Source organism: Amia ocellicauda, chromosome 2 (genome assembly GCF_036373705.1).
Source record: "Amia ocellicauda isolate fAmiCal2 chromosome 2, fAmiCal2.hap1, whole genome shotgun sequence".
In the NCBI taxonomy this organism is placed as follows: Eukaryota; Metazoa; Chordata; class Actinopteri; order Amiiformes; family Amiidae; genus Amia; species Amia ocellicauda.
The window spans coordinates 50,908,021-50,925,065 of NC_089851.1; the positions used below are offsets into that span (position 1 = coordinate 50,908,021).

The 17,045-nt window shown below is 39.5% G+C and overlaps 1 protein-coding gene across 1 annotated transcript in view; it reads left to right on the forward strand.

Moving 5' to 3' along the window:
* LOC136711466 (epidermal growth factor receptor) overlaps positions 1 to 17,045 on the forward strand; it is an 87,051-nt gene that overhangs the window by 57,146 nt on the left and 12,860 nt on the right. The window contains exons 2-16 of the mRNA XM_066687763.1: positions 4,731 to 4,882; positions 5,443 to 5,653; positions 6,323 to 6,457; positions 7,873 to 7,941; positions 8,856 to 8,974; positions 10,765 to 10,906; positions 11,227 to 11,343; positions 11,605 to 11,731; positions 12,214 to 12,287; positions 13,115 to 13,205; positions 13,651 to 13,850; positions 14,658 to 14,790; positions 16,252 to 16,342; positions 16,503 to 16,660; positions 16,857 to 16,895. Of these exons, the coding sequence (XP_066543860.1) occupies positions 4,731 to 4,882; positions 5,443 to 5,653; positions 6,323 to 6,457; positions 7,873 to 7,941; positions 8,856 to 8,974; positions 10,765 to 10,906; positions 11,227 to 11,343; positions 11,605 to 11,731; positions 12,214 to 12,287; positions 13,115 to 13,205; positions 13,651 to 13,850; positions 14,658 to 14,790; positions 16,252 to 16,342; positions 16,503 to 16,660; positions 16,857 to 16,895 (1,858 nt within the window). The remainder of the gene's footprint in view (positions 1 to 4,730; positions 4,883 to 5,442; positions 5,654 to 6,322; positions 6,458 to 7,872; positions 7,942 to 8,855; positions 8,975 to 10,764; positions 10,907 to 11,226; positions 11,344 to 11,604; positions 11,732 to 12,213; positions 12,288 to 13,114; positions 13,206 to 13,650; positions 13,851 to 14,657; positions 14,791 to 16,251; positions 16,343 to 16,502; positions 16,661 to 16,856; positions 16,896 to 17,045) is intronic.

A 17,045-nucleotide genomic window follows, 5' to 3' on the forward strand; every position in this document is an offset into this window, starting at 1 on the left:
ATAAAGTGTGACCCATTTTACAATAACCCAAATTCCCAAATGTTTCTTCACTTTGATGTTCTTTGGAGAGATGTGTATTTCTTGTGTGCAGACTGAGGGCAATGTATACCATCTACTTTTAAGAAAGTGTATTGTGTTTGTCTCAAAGCCTTGAAGTGATTGAGCTTAGAAGATTCTGATGGCAGTACGCACCCAATGAAAGTCGGGCTGTTTGCATTCCATCAAGTTAATATGCATTTTGCAAGTCAAATGGGATTATTTGGAAACCACTTGCCCTCAAGCTGCAAGGGATCTTGCCTGATGATTCTGAGGAAATTCTGTAGCCTGCAGCCTCTAATCGTGAAACAGAACGCTTGTCTTCACCAGAGTTTTTACGTCTCTGAACATTCTGATCTATCTCACTCACAACCTGTCCAACCTGTTAGAAATGTGAGCTGAGCTGGTCCAACCAAAAGTACTTGTTTGGTTGTGGCACTCGACATTTCTGCATGCTTTAGTTGCCTTTGCCAGTGGTTTCCATGTGAAGTAGAACCTTTTGTTACTTTACAGAAGTGTGTGAAATGTTGTGCAGTCTGTACCTGGTCAGTAAAGACACAGTATCACTGCCTGACATTTAGGAAGAAGGATCCTCATAATTAAGCAGCTCAGGCGGTAATTATATACACCGATCTTTAGATCTCTTTATTACTTTAATATACAGTACCCACCAAAATTGTTCACACCCTTGATAAACATGAACAAAAAATACTATAAAAAAAATAATGCAGGTAATGTATTATTGAGCTATACTAGTATTGAGCTTTAAGGACAACATTAATGATACACCATTATATTTCAAGCATAATATTCACTCTACAACAATAGTACATACATTCCAGTCTTGGGTGGCACAGTCCAGCAAATTTGATAGATTTTTCTGAATCATCACCACCTTAAAAACTGGGAAATGTGTAATGATTGCAGTTAAATTAATAATTTGTTGAATTAGGCAGCTAGACACTGAAGAAACTCTGGTCCTCCAGGACTGGAGTTTGATTTCATTTCTCTAGAGGGATAACTCTAGAATCCCATGGTGAGTAAAGGGTTAATGTGTGACTGCTAAGTAGGGTCCTGCCCTGTGACTCGATGAAGGATGTTCCTAAGTGTATTGCTGGTGCTACGCTGGAGGCAGTTAAAGCACAGCAAAGTGAGTGACGCAGCCAGCAAGTGTGGGCAGCTCCTCTCTGTAAATAGGAACAGATACACAATGAGGGAGATTTGAGCTACTGCTAAATTGTTTCCAAAACCTCTCTTTCCTTCATGCTGGCCACTTCAACATCGTTTCTAAAGAAATTAACAAAGCAAGGGAGACCACAAATATTTACTCACAAGTTATTGGTCTATCTTAGAACCTAATTTGGGCCAGCCAGTTTATGAAATATAACCTACTGAGAGTTAAAAAGCATGTCTCTAAGGTATTTTCTTCCCACAGGCAAACAGTACCAAAATGAATGAACAGCGATGAGTTTTTGCCAAAGCACTGTCGGAAAGTAAGACTGTCATTCTCGGATTGACTGTCAGAGATAGGGAGAAGCAGTCTTGACATGCTAACCCCTTATTTGTCTTCATCCAGCTTTTAAAGAACAGGTTATGAAATTCAGGAACACCTTTGCCCCTCTGTGGGATGTCAGTAGATTGTAGAAGTAGAGCTGTGCTGAACTGAACAACATGGATGTCTTCTTCATAGAGGGTGATGTCATCACAGAATAGGTGTCCCAGGCAGAATAATTCTCCTTCTACTGGAAATATATTGATGGATTTTCTGTGGATTAACACATTTATAATATAATAATTAGCAATAAAGAGCTGTACAGATTGATTGATGGGTTGAAGTTGTTTACTGACATGCATTTTATTAATTAATTCACACATGAGCATTGCATGGGTGTTAAAAAAGTTTTTTTTTTTTTTTACTATCTTACAAAGGTGGCATTGTCTTAACTATATTGTGATGAGATGAGGGATTCAATTTTTAGCAAATATAATTTTGGTCATGTACATTCAATGGAATTCTCAATCTTTCCATTTATGAATGTGTTTAGTGCTAGTCACACTTCAGAGATCAAGTCAAAGCAAGGCAAGCCTGGTTTTCTTTTTTCATAACTCGTGTCTCCGGAAGCCAAACACCTGATTGATCAACTTGTGGCAAAGGATGACTACATGCTTTCAAGAAAGGGCAGGGCTGGATTATTGTGTAATGCTTTTTGCAAAACCTCACATATCCCTTCCTCTTCCAGACTCCTGAAACACTGTATTAGATGCAGTATTAGACAAATGGGCATTTATGAGGTGGACATTTTCCAAATAAACTTTAAATTAGATTACATATTTAACATTACAGCTATATGAAATTATGCATGACTCTTCATTGGTCACGTGATCTTGCTCTTTTTTAGACAAGCACAAATATACAAGCTGGAATATGTCACATTACTCCTTTGCTTTGACAGCAGGCTATGTGTGTCTCTTCAAGAATATTATTATTATTATTATTATTATTATTATTATTATTATTATTATTATTATTATTATATCCCTGTATAATGTTCATTCTATATTCAGCTGAAGAACTCCAGCATTAAGCATTACATATATGATTAGATTTTTTAATACCAATTCTTCTTCTTCTTCTTCTTCACTTATCAAGAATACATCAAGGTTATAAGCAATACAAATCGCCTGTTAAAGAGCATGTCAGATCTCTCAGAAGCAGGTCTGAAGTGCTGAGGCTGAGAAATATGAATTAATAAATATTATTTAGAGTTTGAGCATGTGGAAAAGTACACCTACTTTAAAGTACATCTACTCAGATGCTAATATCTTAGTGATGATGCACAATGTTTTATGAAAACATATCCATAAAACCTTGAATAATGTAAATTGCAAAGTTCTATAGAATGCAGCAAAGCATTTGTAGAATATCTCTGGGGAGCTGTTACAGCAATATTTAAATACTTTCTATTTCTGACATTTATTACAGAAAAAGGCTTTTGGATAATGTCTAAATTACAACGTCAGCCTTGCTAATGAAGATATATAGCTTTCTTTCTTAACCTTTCTCTTTGTCTTTAATATATTATATCAATGCATCCCAGGAACTGTGCGCTGTATATCAGTGCTGCAGGGGTCCTTTGCAGGGCAAGTTTAGCCATGTATAATTACTGACTGGAAGTTATTGTAGTTCATTAGCTTAGTGGCAGAGATAGTAGTGATAAATGAGTTACTGATAGAAAGTAAAAAAACAAAACAAAAAACATTTTGTACAATGCAGTTAGAATTGTATTCAATAAGTGTCACAACTTGGGTGTAAAGATTTAGAGAATACATGTAATTGTTAACAAGCTCCCAGTAATCATTAAATATTCCCAGGCTGTTTAAAACATATTTGTATATAAACATATTTTTTTGGGGTGGAGGGGGGATATTTAAAAACATTAATTCACAAAGGTTTGGTTAATCCATTATGACTTGTACCTGCTTGCCTTAATGTTTCTGTATTGGTCAATAGAGGGTTACCAGTTAAAAGCATTAGTCACTATCTATATTTTGTATTTGTCTGCGTATGTGGAATCGGGGTGGACGTGTTCAATGATAGTTTTATATCTTTCTAATTGCAAATAATAAAACCATCTTGAGAAACCAATGCAGGTTTCTTTCTGCTCTTGTCTGCTCTTTCCTTCTCCATTTTACATGTTTATTTGAGTGAATCTGTGAACACTGTTTAAGGCATGCTTATGACTGGAATGAAGCACCTATTGAAAGCAGATCGTCACATCATATAGCTATAAGATAAGTGATAAATAAATACATTTATTAATTAGTTACTTATGCACTTATTCTAGTGGAAACGTATTTCCACTGCTCCAGAGTCCAATAGCGTAGAGCTTTACACCACTCCAGCTGATGCTTGACATTATGCATGGTGATCTTAGGCTTGTGTGCAGCTGCTTGGCCATGGAAACCCATTTCATGAAGCTCCAGACAAACAGTTCTTGTGCTGACGTTGCTTCCAGAGGCAGTTTGGAACTCGGAGTGATTGTTGCAACCGAGGACAGATGATTTTTACGTACTACATGCTACGCGCTACGTCCATTAGCACTCGGCAGTCCCATTCTGTGAGCTTGTGTGGCCGTCCACTCCGCGGCTGAGCTGCTGTTACTACTAGACGTTTCCACTACACAATAACAGCACTTACAGTTGACAGGGGCAGCTCTAGCAGAGCAGAAATTTGACGAACTGACTTGTTGGAAAGGTGGCATCCTATGATGGAGCCACGTTGAAAGTCACTGAGCTCTTCAGTATGGTCTATTTTACTGCCAATGTTTGTCTATGGAGATTGCATGGCTGTGTGCTTGATTGTATATACCTGTCAGCAATAGGTGTGGCTGAAATAGCCAAATCCACGAATTAGAAGGGGTGCCAATATACTTTTGGCCATGTAGTGTATTTTTGTGACTTAAATCTGTTTTTTTTTTAAATTAGTTTATTTTTAAAAAGAGACATGCAACATATGTGTTACTGTGAATTCATAATGTAATTTAGTTTCTCTTCTGTGTGGTTTCTAAATATTGATGCAAAAATCTGTAGCTCGTTAAAATATAGGTGGTTGACAAATTGACAAAAGCCGCAGTTTGTGAGGGTTGTCACACTCTTTTGTTTGTTCTCACAGTTCTCTTCTTTCTTATTTAAAGTCTGTCAAGGAATAAGCAACAAGCTGACACTTCTGGGATCACCTGACAACCATTACACAAATCTTGTGAGGATGTACAGTAACTGTACTGTGGTGCTGGAAAACCTGGAAATCACCTATGCAGAAGAGTATCATGACCTTTCTTTCCTGAAGGTAACTAACTGGTATCTAGGGCGGGTGTATCCCCACTTACAGGGGGCCCACTTCACAATTAGTGAATGGTAGATTTAGCCTGCCATTTATGTCAATATCATTTACCTGAATGGACTTATGAACTGCTAAATAAGAAATGCTGATTGCATTGTTAATTGAATACCTCCATATATTTAAAGCGACAACAGGTGAGAGACACTAGTAGTAACATTCCTTGGATAATTTCATGTTTAATGACTTTTGCTGATAATACATCCTAAGTTTAAACATCTAGGTAGATGTCTTATAGATAATGATATATAGATATTGGAGCACAACTTCTTGTTGTTTTGAGGTTACAGGATTGTACAGGCAGAATAAGGAATACTTATACTTACAAAATATTATGTTTTTTTTTTTACAAAGGTTAAACTGTTTGTTTGTAAACTTATTTTGTAACCAGCATCCATAACACTTCCATTACTTAATTGATACACATTCGGTGTGAACGCAATGGGTAACCACGAGTTTTGTTTGAAAGTTTTATCCTATAATCAGACTTTTGCTCCCTGTCTCCACAGTCTATCCATGAGGTTGGGGGGTATGTGCTGATTGCCTTCAACAAGGTAGCCACTGTCCCCCTGGAGAACCTACGGATTATCAGAGGCCACTCGCTTTACGATGGCAAATTCGCTCTGGCTGTCTTGTCCAACTACGACACTAACTCCACTCACAAGAAAAATCTAAACTCAACCTTTGGAGTGAATGAGATGTCTCTGAGGAGTCTCACAGGTGAGACAACTGCATTATTGCTGTAATGTCACATAACTGACATGAAAATATAAACCTCATGTTTGAATGTCTTACTTTAAATGTAAAGCACAGCCCACCCCCTTTACTATATATATATATATATATATATATATATATGAAGGTGACTGGATCAGCCTGTTTTTGAGAATCTCTCGATTCAAGCATGAAGCATGACTAGCCCTAGTTACCTACATTCGTTCCTATCAGTTTTAGGTTTACTATAATTAGGTCCGTTAGATGATACATTTTTTGTGTATGTGTACCTTGAAAGGAACATAAGGTTTTAGCAGCCTGTTGTGCAGCCAGTTTATTGATTGTTTGATGCTCAGGTGCTCAGAGATGAAGCTGAGACAGCAGTTTAGTTCCTTGGTCCTGTACGCAATGCACACGCCCACACACACAGTATGGATTAAACCCTTACCCTCTTCAGCTGCATGCGTGTGCTTAATTCTATTATTCTAAGCCCAAACACTGCAGTAAAAAACATATCTCACAGCCGCTGTTTACAGTTGTTCTCTCAAGAAGGCATTGTTGCTGTGTTCAAACTGACATTTGTGGAGTAGCCTGAAAGAAGGGTATTTCACCTGATACAGGGAGGTAGGTATTATAGGTAGTGTGAGATTAATGGCTCCTCTCTCCTTTTAACAGAAATTCTTAAAGGGGGTGTGAAATTCGCCAACAACCCACTGCTTTGTAATGTGGAGACCATACAGTGGTATGATATCGTGGACAAGACCACTAGCCCAGCCATTAATCTGATGCCGCCAAGCAAGAACTTTAAATGTGAGTATCACACCTACAACAACTGTTTCTGTGAATTTATTTCTCTACTAAAGTATGACAGGACACTATGAGAGTGCAATGGACTTTTTGGTAGATAAAAAGACTCCAACCAAGGTCTTCAGTAATCATGCATGATACAATGATACAATGATACATACATACATACATATGTTGTAGTGATCTGGGACTATTATTATGTGGGATGGAGGGACTCCAGTGTGTGTGTTTGTATTGTCAGTATCTGTGTTGGGGGTGGGGCAGATCATTTGGGTATTTGATGTATTGAGGGAAATTGTTGTAGTTTCCAGGGTCAAAGGTTAGCCCCACGCAGGAACAGCAGGGGCACGGTGATTTGGTAGGAGCTGATCATGGGGGCAAGGAGATATATAGGGTGCCCTGGTTCCTGCGGGGAGAGAAATAGTTTAGATTGATAACAGTGCTCTTCCTGTAAAGCTGTCTATGAATTAAAACTATTGTTTGCACCCCCGATTCTCTCTTATTATTTGTTGTTTTGGTAACCAGTGAATCCACATAGCTATTGCAAACTTATAGGTCTACGACATTTCATCACGCACTTTTCCTCACCAGCCTTTTAAATCCTACAGTTACCCATGGCAGTTGTAGTAGTTTTTTAGAAGTATGTATTCAATTTAGTAAATAAAACCTGGTCACTGACTTGAAAGCCAAATGTAACCCGGGCCAAGGCTCTGTCAATCTATATCAGACTGTGTTATCTGATCTAATAGCCCAGAGTATAAGTAGACTACGCAACCCATATTCAATGTTGTATATAAGGGAAATAGAGCACTTAACACATTCTGAAACTACCCCACAAAGTCACCTTTGCTTAAAGGAATAATATTGATGTGTAATTCAAAAATCTGCCCCAAAGAGCAGTTTATTCGCACAATATAATACAATGAATAAATGGAGCAGATAAAACGAGCAGACAGTAACATTAAAAACAATTTAACAAAAACACTGGGTTGGTAGGATACAAGATCGTAATTTACATACAACAAGGCAACTGTCCAATATCAAAGTAGCAAAGTGCAGATGCAAGGATGACTAAACCGACTACAACTGCCACGAAGAACTGAAGGATTTAATAAAAGGCTGTTTTGGAATGGTAGGACATTAAGAAATATTCAGTCTAAATCAAAAGAGACAGTTTATATGTAATTTGTAAGTGAGTATGCAAATGTATGAGGAATATACAAATTGTCGATGTGTCGCTGGTGATGAATTTTCACTGGTGATGAAAAGTGCATGATGAAAAGATGGGATCACAGTTCATAGAATGTGCCTTCATTATATTATATACAGTACATAACGGGAAGATTAGGGGCATACAGACAGTAGGGTGCATTGTTATAAACTGATTTGTGTTTTTATTTTTTATTTAATCTTTTAAGGTAAGAAATGTGATCCATCTTGCTCCAATGGATCATGCTGGGGACCAGGTCCGAAGAACTGTCAAACCTGTACGTGCAAAGCAATCCATCTTTTCTAATATTAATCCCAAACTAGACATTAAACACACTGGGCAACCTTAGTTCATAAAGAATAATAGGACAATTATAACAATTTGCATCTCCTGCCTATGCTCAGTTCAGTTCAGTTTTCCTGCCTCTGTAGTTGCAGTTGAAATGTTGAATTCCCAGGTGGTTAGAAAGTCTAAGTTCATATTTTAATTCCTAAAAGTGTGGGTACACCCTGATTTCCAATTATTATGAATCCTAATAGAGCTAAGGGATGGTATTTATTTCAATATCCTGATTTGTACTTCCTAAGTACCATTTAAACCAGCTGTCATTTGGAAGACAACAGACAAGGCAGCTAGAGCTCAGTCAGTATTAAAGTGTTCACTAGTAAAAAGGTTTTATTATCAGTGATTATCTTCTGGGCATGTCTCTTTGATGTTAGTTTTCATTCTGATACCACTTTTGAAGCTAACAAATTACACAAAGTCAACCTCATGCAATACACAATCACCACCTCCAGGATTATTCCACTGCTACTCACCCACTTGATGATACTTTTCCAAGTATTACTAATGTGCACCACACAGGTCACTCATTCAATCCAATGCTGTGCTTGTCAGGTTTAAGGTATGTTTTAAACCTGCCTCCTTTTTCTGGCAGTGCATGAATAACAGGGCTTCCACTGGACAGGCTGAGAATAGAGTGTACAGACTGTTCTGGGGGCAAGAGTGCTTGAGTGTATGTGTTATTACTGTGATCGATGTGCAGAACACATACTTTTGTAGACTGTGTTGTGGCTAGGCTTTGATGTAGCTGTGACTTACATTAAATATAATTTTGTATACTGTCAAGAGTGGGGGACTGCCTGGACTTTGCATGAGGTAATGCGTCAAGTATTTCTCCCTTTTCTGAAGTGACCAAGCTGAACTGTGCTGAGCAGTGCTCCCAGCGATGTAAGGGACCCAAGCCCAGCGACTGTTGCAATGAACACTGTGCCGCTGGCTGCACAGGACCCAGACCCACTGACTGTTTGGTAAGAAAGAGTGACTCTCACGGCAGACGGAGGAAAGCCCACAGTGTCCTCTCACACGTGTCCCACTAAGGAAATCACCCACTTTAATTCTGTCAGAAAGGATCATTTCAGCTAAATAGAACCATTCCAATCCAATGAACAACAATTATTATATTATTAAATTAGAATCTTAACTGTGGAAGAACTGTACATGAAGCTATGATGATAACCTCAGTAGTAATACCAGAAATGTACTGTTATCATTCCAACTATGAACTTCTTATGTCATTTACAGTGAAGGAAAAAAGTATTTGATCCCCTGCTGATTTTGTACGTTTGCCCACTGACAAAGAAATGATCAGTCTATAATTTTAATGGTAGGTGTATTTTAACAGTGAGAGACAGAATAACAACAAAACAATCCAGAAAAACGCATTTCAAAAAAGTTATAAATTGATTTGCTTGTTAATGAGGGAAATACGTATTTGACCCCTTCGACTTAGTACTTAGCAAAACCCTTGTTGGCAATCACAGAGGTCAGACGTTTCTTGTAGTTGGCCACCAGGTTTGCACACATCTCAGGAGGGATTTTATCCCACTCCTCTTTGCAGATCCTCTCCAAGTCATTAAGGTTTAAAGGCTGACGTTTGGCAACTCCAACCTTCAGCTCCCTCCACAGATTTTCTATGGGATTAAGGTCTGGAGACTGGCTAGGCCACTCCAGGACCTTAATGTGCTTCTTCTTGAGCCACTTCTTTGTTGCCATTGCTGTGTGTTTTGGGTCATTGTCGTGCTGGAATACCCATCCACGACCCATTTTCAATGCCCTGGCTGAGGGAAGGAGGTTCTCACACAAGATTTGACGGTATATGGCCCCCGTCCATCGTCCCTTTGATGCGGTGCAGTTGTCCTGTCCCCTTAGCAGAAAAACACCCCCAAAGCATAATGTTTCCACCTCCATGTTTGATGGTGGGGATGGTGTTCTTGGGGTCATTCCTCCTCCTCCAAACACGGCGAGTTGAGTTGATGCCAAAGAGCTCGATTTTGGTCTCATCTGACCACAACACTTTCACACAGTTCTCCTCTGAATCATTCAGATGTTCATTGGCAAACTTCAGACGGGCCTGTACATGTGCTTTCTTGAGCAGGGGGACCTTGCGGGCGCTGCAGGACTTCAGTCCTTCACGGTGTAGTGTGTTACCAATTGTTTTCTTGGTGACGATGGTCCCAGCTGCCTTGAGATCATTAACAAGATTCTCCCTTGTAGTTCTGGGCTGATTCCTCACCGTTCTCTTGATCATTGAAACTCCACGAGGTGAGATCTTGCATGGAGCCCCAGACCGAGGGAGACTGACAGTTATTTTGTGTTTCTTCCATTTGCGAATAATCGCACCAACTGTTGTCACCTTCTCACCAAGCTGCTTGGCAATGGACTTGTAGCACATTCCAGCCTTGTGTAGGTCTACAATCTTGTCCCTGACATCCTTTTGGTTTGGTTTTGGCCATGGTGGAGAGTTTGGAATCTGATTGATTGATTGTTTCTGTGGACAGGTGTCTTTTATACAGGTAACTAGCTGAGATTAGGAGCACTCCCTGCTCCTAATTTCAGCTCGTTACCTGTATAAAAGACACCTGGGAGCCAGAAATCTTGCTGATTAAAATACACCTACCATTAAAATTATAGACTGATGTCACTTTGTCAGTGGGCAAACGTACAAAATCAGCAGGGGATCAAATACTTTTTTCCCTCACTGTATAGGAAGTGCTTCATAATTTTGTCTACTTATTTTGTAATGTATTTTCCTGCGCAGGCCTGTCGGTCTTTTCAGGATGAGGGGACTTGCAAACATTCTTGTCCACAGCTGATGCTGTATAACCCCAACACCCACCAGCTGGAGACGAATCCCGACGGAAAGTACAACTTTGGAGCCACCTGCGTGAAAACCTGTCCCCGTAAGCCTGCCTTCATAGTTCTTGCATAGCCTGAACTAACCTTAATGAATATTTTAGGTGACAGTGCAGTAGAGTAGGCTGGGGATGGGTGGGGTGATGAGTTTAAGCAGCCAGAGGGATCAGTGTAAAAACAAATATAATTAAGTGACTGTGACCTTTACCTTTACAGTATTGTGAGCAGAAGTTACAGAAAAGGCCCCTCCTTGTTTTTTCTGACTGGGTCACATTAACTGAGGTGAACTAATACCTGCCTGCATTTGCACCTTAGCAGGAGTGCTGGGTGTTGCTCTGTGTGAACACATGCCTCCTGTCTCCTCCAGATAACTATGTAGTGACAGATTATGGCTCTTGCGTGCGAACATGCAGCGCCAACACCTTTGAAGTGGATGAGAGTGGAGTCCGGAAGTGCAAGAAGTGTGAAGGAGTCTGTCCAAAAGGTAGCTACATACTGTACATTACTCAACTGTTAAAGATATTCCTGTGATCAATTCAAATCAGGGCCTAGTGAACTTCAAGTCCTAGAGTCTCTTTTAGATTTTGCCTTTGTGTAGGAAGAATATTTAAATGACTTTTCAATGTTTATTACTACTGAGATAATATAGAAAATATCACAGTGCCTTAAATTATTGTATCATTATCATCAAATTAGTGAAAAGATATTTCTGTATTATTTGAATAATGTGTCTTGTTTTATCTAGCTTGCAATGGATTAGGCATGGGGAATCTCTTACATACTTTGTCTATCAATGGCTCAAACATCGAGTCCTTCAGAGACTGTACCAAAATCAATGGGGACGTTTCTATCCTCCCTGTGACTTTTCGGGGGTAAGTTATGAGGTTCATTACCTTCATTCATATGGACTGTAGATGCTTTCATTGGACCTGTCCCAATAGTCCTTCAAAGTTAAACACAAATTAATCTGTTTGTGGAAGAGAACCGTGTTTACTATAACACTTTCTCAGGGATTGGTGGAAGACATCTCACACATGCTCAGTGGAGTTCATGTGTGGCAATCGGCTGAGCCCAGCCCCTTGTTTAATAGGTATCCTTCCAGGACTGTGTGTGGGCAGCTCTTCCCATACCCTACAGTAGGTGATATACCTCATTAATATGTCAAGTCATCTAATAAGGACAATAGAGCATCATTCTGCTTCAGAGTGTCTTTCATATTTATAAAGATAAGTGTTTCTTAACAAGCTCTTCTTACTCAATATGTTATTGTGCAACTGCCCCACTAAATATAGATGTGCTGACACAATTGCTCCCATGTAAACGTATAAGTGTTGTTTGTGCTGCTCTGTTTCAGGGACCGGTTCACAAAGACCCCTGCTCTGCATCCCTCTCAGTTGGATATCTTTAAGACCGTTAAAGAAATTACTGGTAAGGCAAATGAGTAAAAGGTGTTTTAAGGGAAGAGGTCAACCCAAATCACATGTTTGACTTCCACCTACCCAAGCAAAAGTAACTGGTAACAAACATGAATTGCTTTGCATCCCTCCTCCGACTCCAAACACCACCTTTGCAGCAACATCCTGACTCATTCAGATTAGTGGGGGGTGTTCTGATCGCCTCATCCTCACGGCCAAGTTTTCATTCCTTCAGTCAGGCAAGTCTAGTCTGAAATCGACTCTATTCATCTTCTACAATATGCATATTTGGATTGTCCAATCTCCTGAATTTCAATTAATGTATAACATATGGAGAAAACAGACAAAAGGTCTGGTTCTATAACAGGCATACGAATCACGATATAAAAAACGAAAACTGAGAATCAAATTTATCATATTTTTCAGTACATGGGAAAGACAGGATAGAGTAATGGTTCACACCCATGTTCATATCTTTATCCAGCAAGTCCTGTTCTGTTGAATCTATAAGGCTGAAATTTTCAGAAAGGGTCAAAAGCCCCTGAACTCCAGGGACTTGAATACATGCTTTAATGCCATCTTTAATGCTATTCAACATCAGTAGATGTGCTAAGGTGTGGAGTTGTTGTCCAATCAGGGGCGTCGCAGGAGGGTAGGCATCCCAGGCAATTGCCTGGGGCCCCGGGCTGGGGGGGCCCCCCAAATTGGAAAAGTTCCGCCGCACACCCCACCCCCCCCGCTCTCACGGGAGAAACCTCTGCCGCACCCAACCCTCCCCACGCTCTCACGGGAGAAAACTCTGCCGTTGTGTCCAATGCTCCTTATTTCTTTCTTATTCAGGTTTTTTGCTGATACAGGAGTGGCCTGCAAACATGAGTTCCCTAAGTCCATTTGAAAATTTGGAAATAATTCGTGGAAGGACAAAACAACAGTAAGTGGATAAGAGTAGCTTTGCTAGAGTCTATGAAGGTTGAGAGACATCTTCAATGTAATAATTCTGCCTATGCTAACAACAGCATATGTCAGTCAGAGATATTAATCATGGAAAAAAAAAAATCTGTTTTAATATGGAACAAATCTGAAGACAAATCTATTGGTTCCACTTTTGTGTTTTCTTAAAAGCTTTGCAACAATATATTTTTAGGAGACATTTTAAACCACATTTTAAAGCACCAGAGGACACTCCCTTAAATCCCTTGCTTTCCCTCCCTAATCCTATACACCCTCTTCCCTCTTCAAATTTACAGGAACAGTTTGACATCTCCCAGGTTACAGTGACAGCCTCGGCTTATTTTGTTTGGGATCCACACAGTTTTTGTGGCAGCTAGTTTCAATGCCCAGGCTGTGATCTCTTTATCTCTCTCTCGTTGCCGCAGCGGGACAGTGACGCTGGCTGCTGTGAACCTTAAAATCACTTCACTGGGGCTGCACTCTCTGCGAGAGATCAGCGATGGCGATGTGGTCATCAAGAACAACCAAAACCTGTGCTACACCAACCAGGAGCAGTGGAAGATGTTCTTCAAGTCCAGCAAGCAGAATGCTCGGGTTTCTGACAATGAAGTCCCTAGTCAGTGCGGTGAGTACAGTTGCCTCCTGTCTGAGGGTCACAGGTATAACACTGGAATTTGGTGCCATGATTTGAGGAAAAATGTATGACCAAGTATCTACTTAGAAACAAACAAACAAAAAGTATTGCCCTGTAATACAAAAATAAAAACATTACCAAACAGAGAGGGTAGAATCTTCAATTTCAAATTAACTTTCAGAGGAATCCAGTCAAACCCACTTCATTTTATTGTGACTAGTGAGGTATTTGCTTATTCTAGTAAATATGTTGTATTGTTTCTTATTTCTTATAGTCAAGTGAAATTAACTAAGAAGCACAACAAAATTATAATTGTCAGCTCAATACATTGCAGTAATGTGTGTAATACAGTTTGCTGACTATTTTGCAGAGCTCAAGAACAAAATCTTTGCAGCATCTCAAGTCAATTAACCCAATACCATTCACACCTTTTCTTTGGATCATTTCTTGTTTTTATACCTGTGGTAACCTCAGGGGTTAATTATTTACGTTATGTGTGCATGCCTACATTGGGCGCAGACGCAGGCAGTAAAACTTCAAATCCCTGGAATAATGCAGTTCTGTTACCTTCAAACAGTGTGTTTGTGTGTTCCTGTTGCGATATGCCTTTATAACAATACCCCAAGTAAATTAATGCAGACACTTTTTCCAAAAGATGGAAAAAGCGAGTGAAAATGTAATGAAAGAAACTACACAATTTTAAACAAACTAGAAAACTGAATAGAGAGCAAATGCATAAGAGGTGAATAAAGGATGTCTTCTGTGTTTATTTTGGTTTTTTTTTGCTTTGTTTTGTAGCTGCCAGGAACCAGATTTGTGATGCTCTATGTACTCATGAAGGCTGTTGGGGCCCTGGACCCAACATGTGCTTCTCCTGTCAGTTCTTTATTCGGCAGCAGCAGTGTGTAAAAGCCTGCAATGTCTTGGAGGGGTGAGTCCAACATTATTTCACACTAATTGGTCTGTGTGGGGTTGCCATTTACCCAGGGGAGAGTTTCTTTTGGGGTCTGAGGATAATTATCACTCTGAGAAAATATACATATATCTGAATGTTCCCCAGCTGATAATACTGTATCCCAAGTTTAGCAACCCACTGGGCAGGACTTCATTTTAAGATCACTACAGCTTTAGCAATGCTGGAGAAAGAGCTGAAACAAACAAATTAAATGAGAAACAACCTTGCTAGGTTCCTGTCCTTATCTCAAATGTTATAAATGACTTAACAATTAAAAGTTGTTGGCTTGAACTCTTATTAATTACAACCCCCTGAGCTATGGTTGTGGTCAGTTAACTGTGAACTCAGCTCATGTGTGCTCACATTCTGAGAGAAACCTTCAACAGTAAAGAGAAGGTCCAATGGCTCCTGACACTGTCAAGACCGTTAAAAACAGAATTAACAGTGTGATTTATAGAAAAGCAAATTTCCAGCACCATACTTATTTTATTTGTCCATCTTTTATTAAAGGAAAAGGTCTCTTCTCTCTCACTGGTCTCTTTTCATAAAATAAAGCCTCCTGGATTATATCAAAGAGCAAGATAGTTTACATTAACATGTTACGGGGACAATGGAGTGCTGTTTTTCAACAGTGCAGTGAATCACAGTGGAAGTATAAATTGCACAAACTCATTTTCTGAATAAAGGTATTTTTGCAATGAAAGTATTAGGAGAAACAAAACACGTAGGACCCTCAGAGAGCATAAACAAACCTAATGATTCCAGGTTTATACAGATAGAAAGTCAAGTGGTAATCTAATCTCACTTTACCAGAGACTGAGTAGGGCACTGTCTGAAGCCCACCGGAGGCCTTTCACAGGAGTCATGTATTTCACACAATGTTTTGAAGAGACTTCTATTCTTAACTGAAGCAGGCCATATTAAAGGTGTTGTGTGTTTCTTGCTGGATGATATTCCAACAAAATTTTCCAAAAATAACTTCTCAGAACAGTTCCTCAAGCTTAATGCCAAGTAGAATACAAAAGAAGCAATTAGTGATAGTGAGTTTTGTTCCCCAGTTGCTAAAGAGCTATTGTTCATGAATGTATCATTTTTCAGTGTAATTTCCTTTCTTCCAGATTTGAAAATAATTATTTAGTGTGGCACACAGTAATCCCCCAAAAACAACAACATAGAATCGTACTGAACGCCCACAGAAAGAATCACAATGGCAGGAAAGCACCTTGATGCTAAACTTTGACTTGGCAACATCCTGAGGTTCGATTCCTCTGGTGTGAAGTGAAACAGTCTAGGTCTATAAAACACAGAGGGAAAAGTGAAGATGAAATTGTGCATGTTGACATCAGTAAATGCATTTTACAGAAAAAACTGTGAGGTCTGAATTGAGTTATTGTTATAGCAACGCAACATATTGTGTACCCTTCCTAATGTCCGTAGGGAGCCCAGAGAATTTGTGGAGGAGAATAGGTGTCTGCAGTGTGACTCTGAGTGCCAGCCACAGAACAAGAGCCAGACCTGCTCAGGCCCGGTATGTGCACTTGCCTTCTCCTGTCCTCTAAATCTGTTTGATTGTATCTGTCTGGTGTCACTAGTGTACATCCTTGATCATTAGCACCACATTCTTCAATGAAATTTTCAGTTATTCTTCCTCTGGAAAATTATTTTGGTGTACTGTTTTCTGGCCCCAGGGTCCAGATAAGTGTGTTATGTGTGCCAATTTCATGGATGGCCCACATTGCGTGCATAAGTGCCCCCATGGAGTCCCAGGAGAGAATGACACCTTTGTCTGGAAATACGCAGATGATAAGAAAGTGTGCCAGCTGTGCCATCCCAACTGTACCCAAGGGTGAGTCAATCTGTCTGACACATTATCCACACTACCCATCTGAAGCATTGTCAAGGGTATAGTTGCCAATTCTTTGCAGTGAATGCATGCGGAGATGTCTTTGACTTCATACTATTTTCACACACCAATACATTTAATTGTGCTTTGTAAAGTTCAGAAAGGACCAGCTTGTAGTGATGATTCTTCTTCTGTGCAGGTGTACCGGGCCTGGTCTGGATGGCTGTGATCATAAGATGTAAGGCAGTTATAATTTGCTATATTAAATAAAGATTTATTGAGTGCTTTATTCATAGTTTTTTCCTTCGTTCATTTTGTTTGTTATTATGTTTGAACCTAGATTGTCCAAATACTCGCAAAATATGTAATCATACATAGTCATAATTGT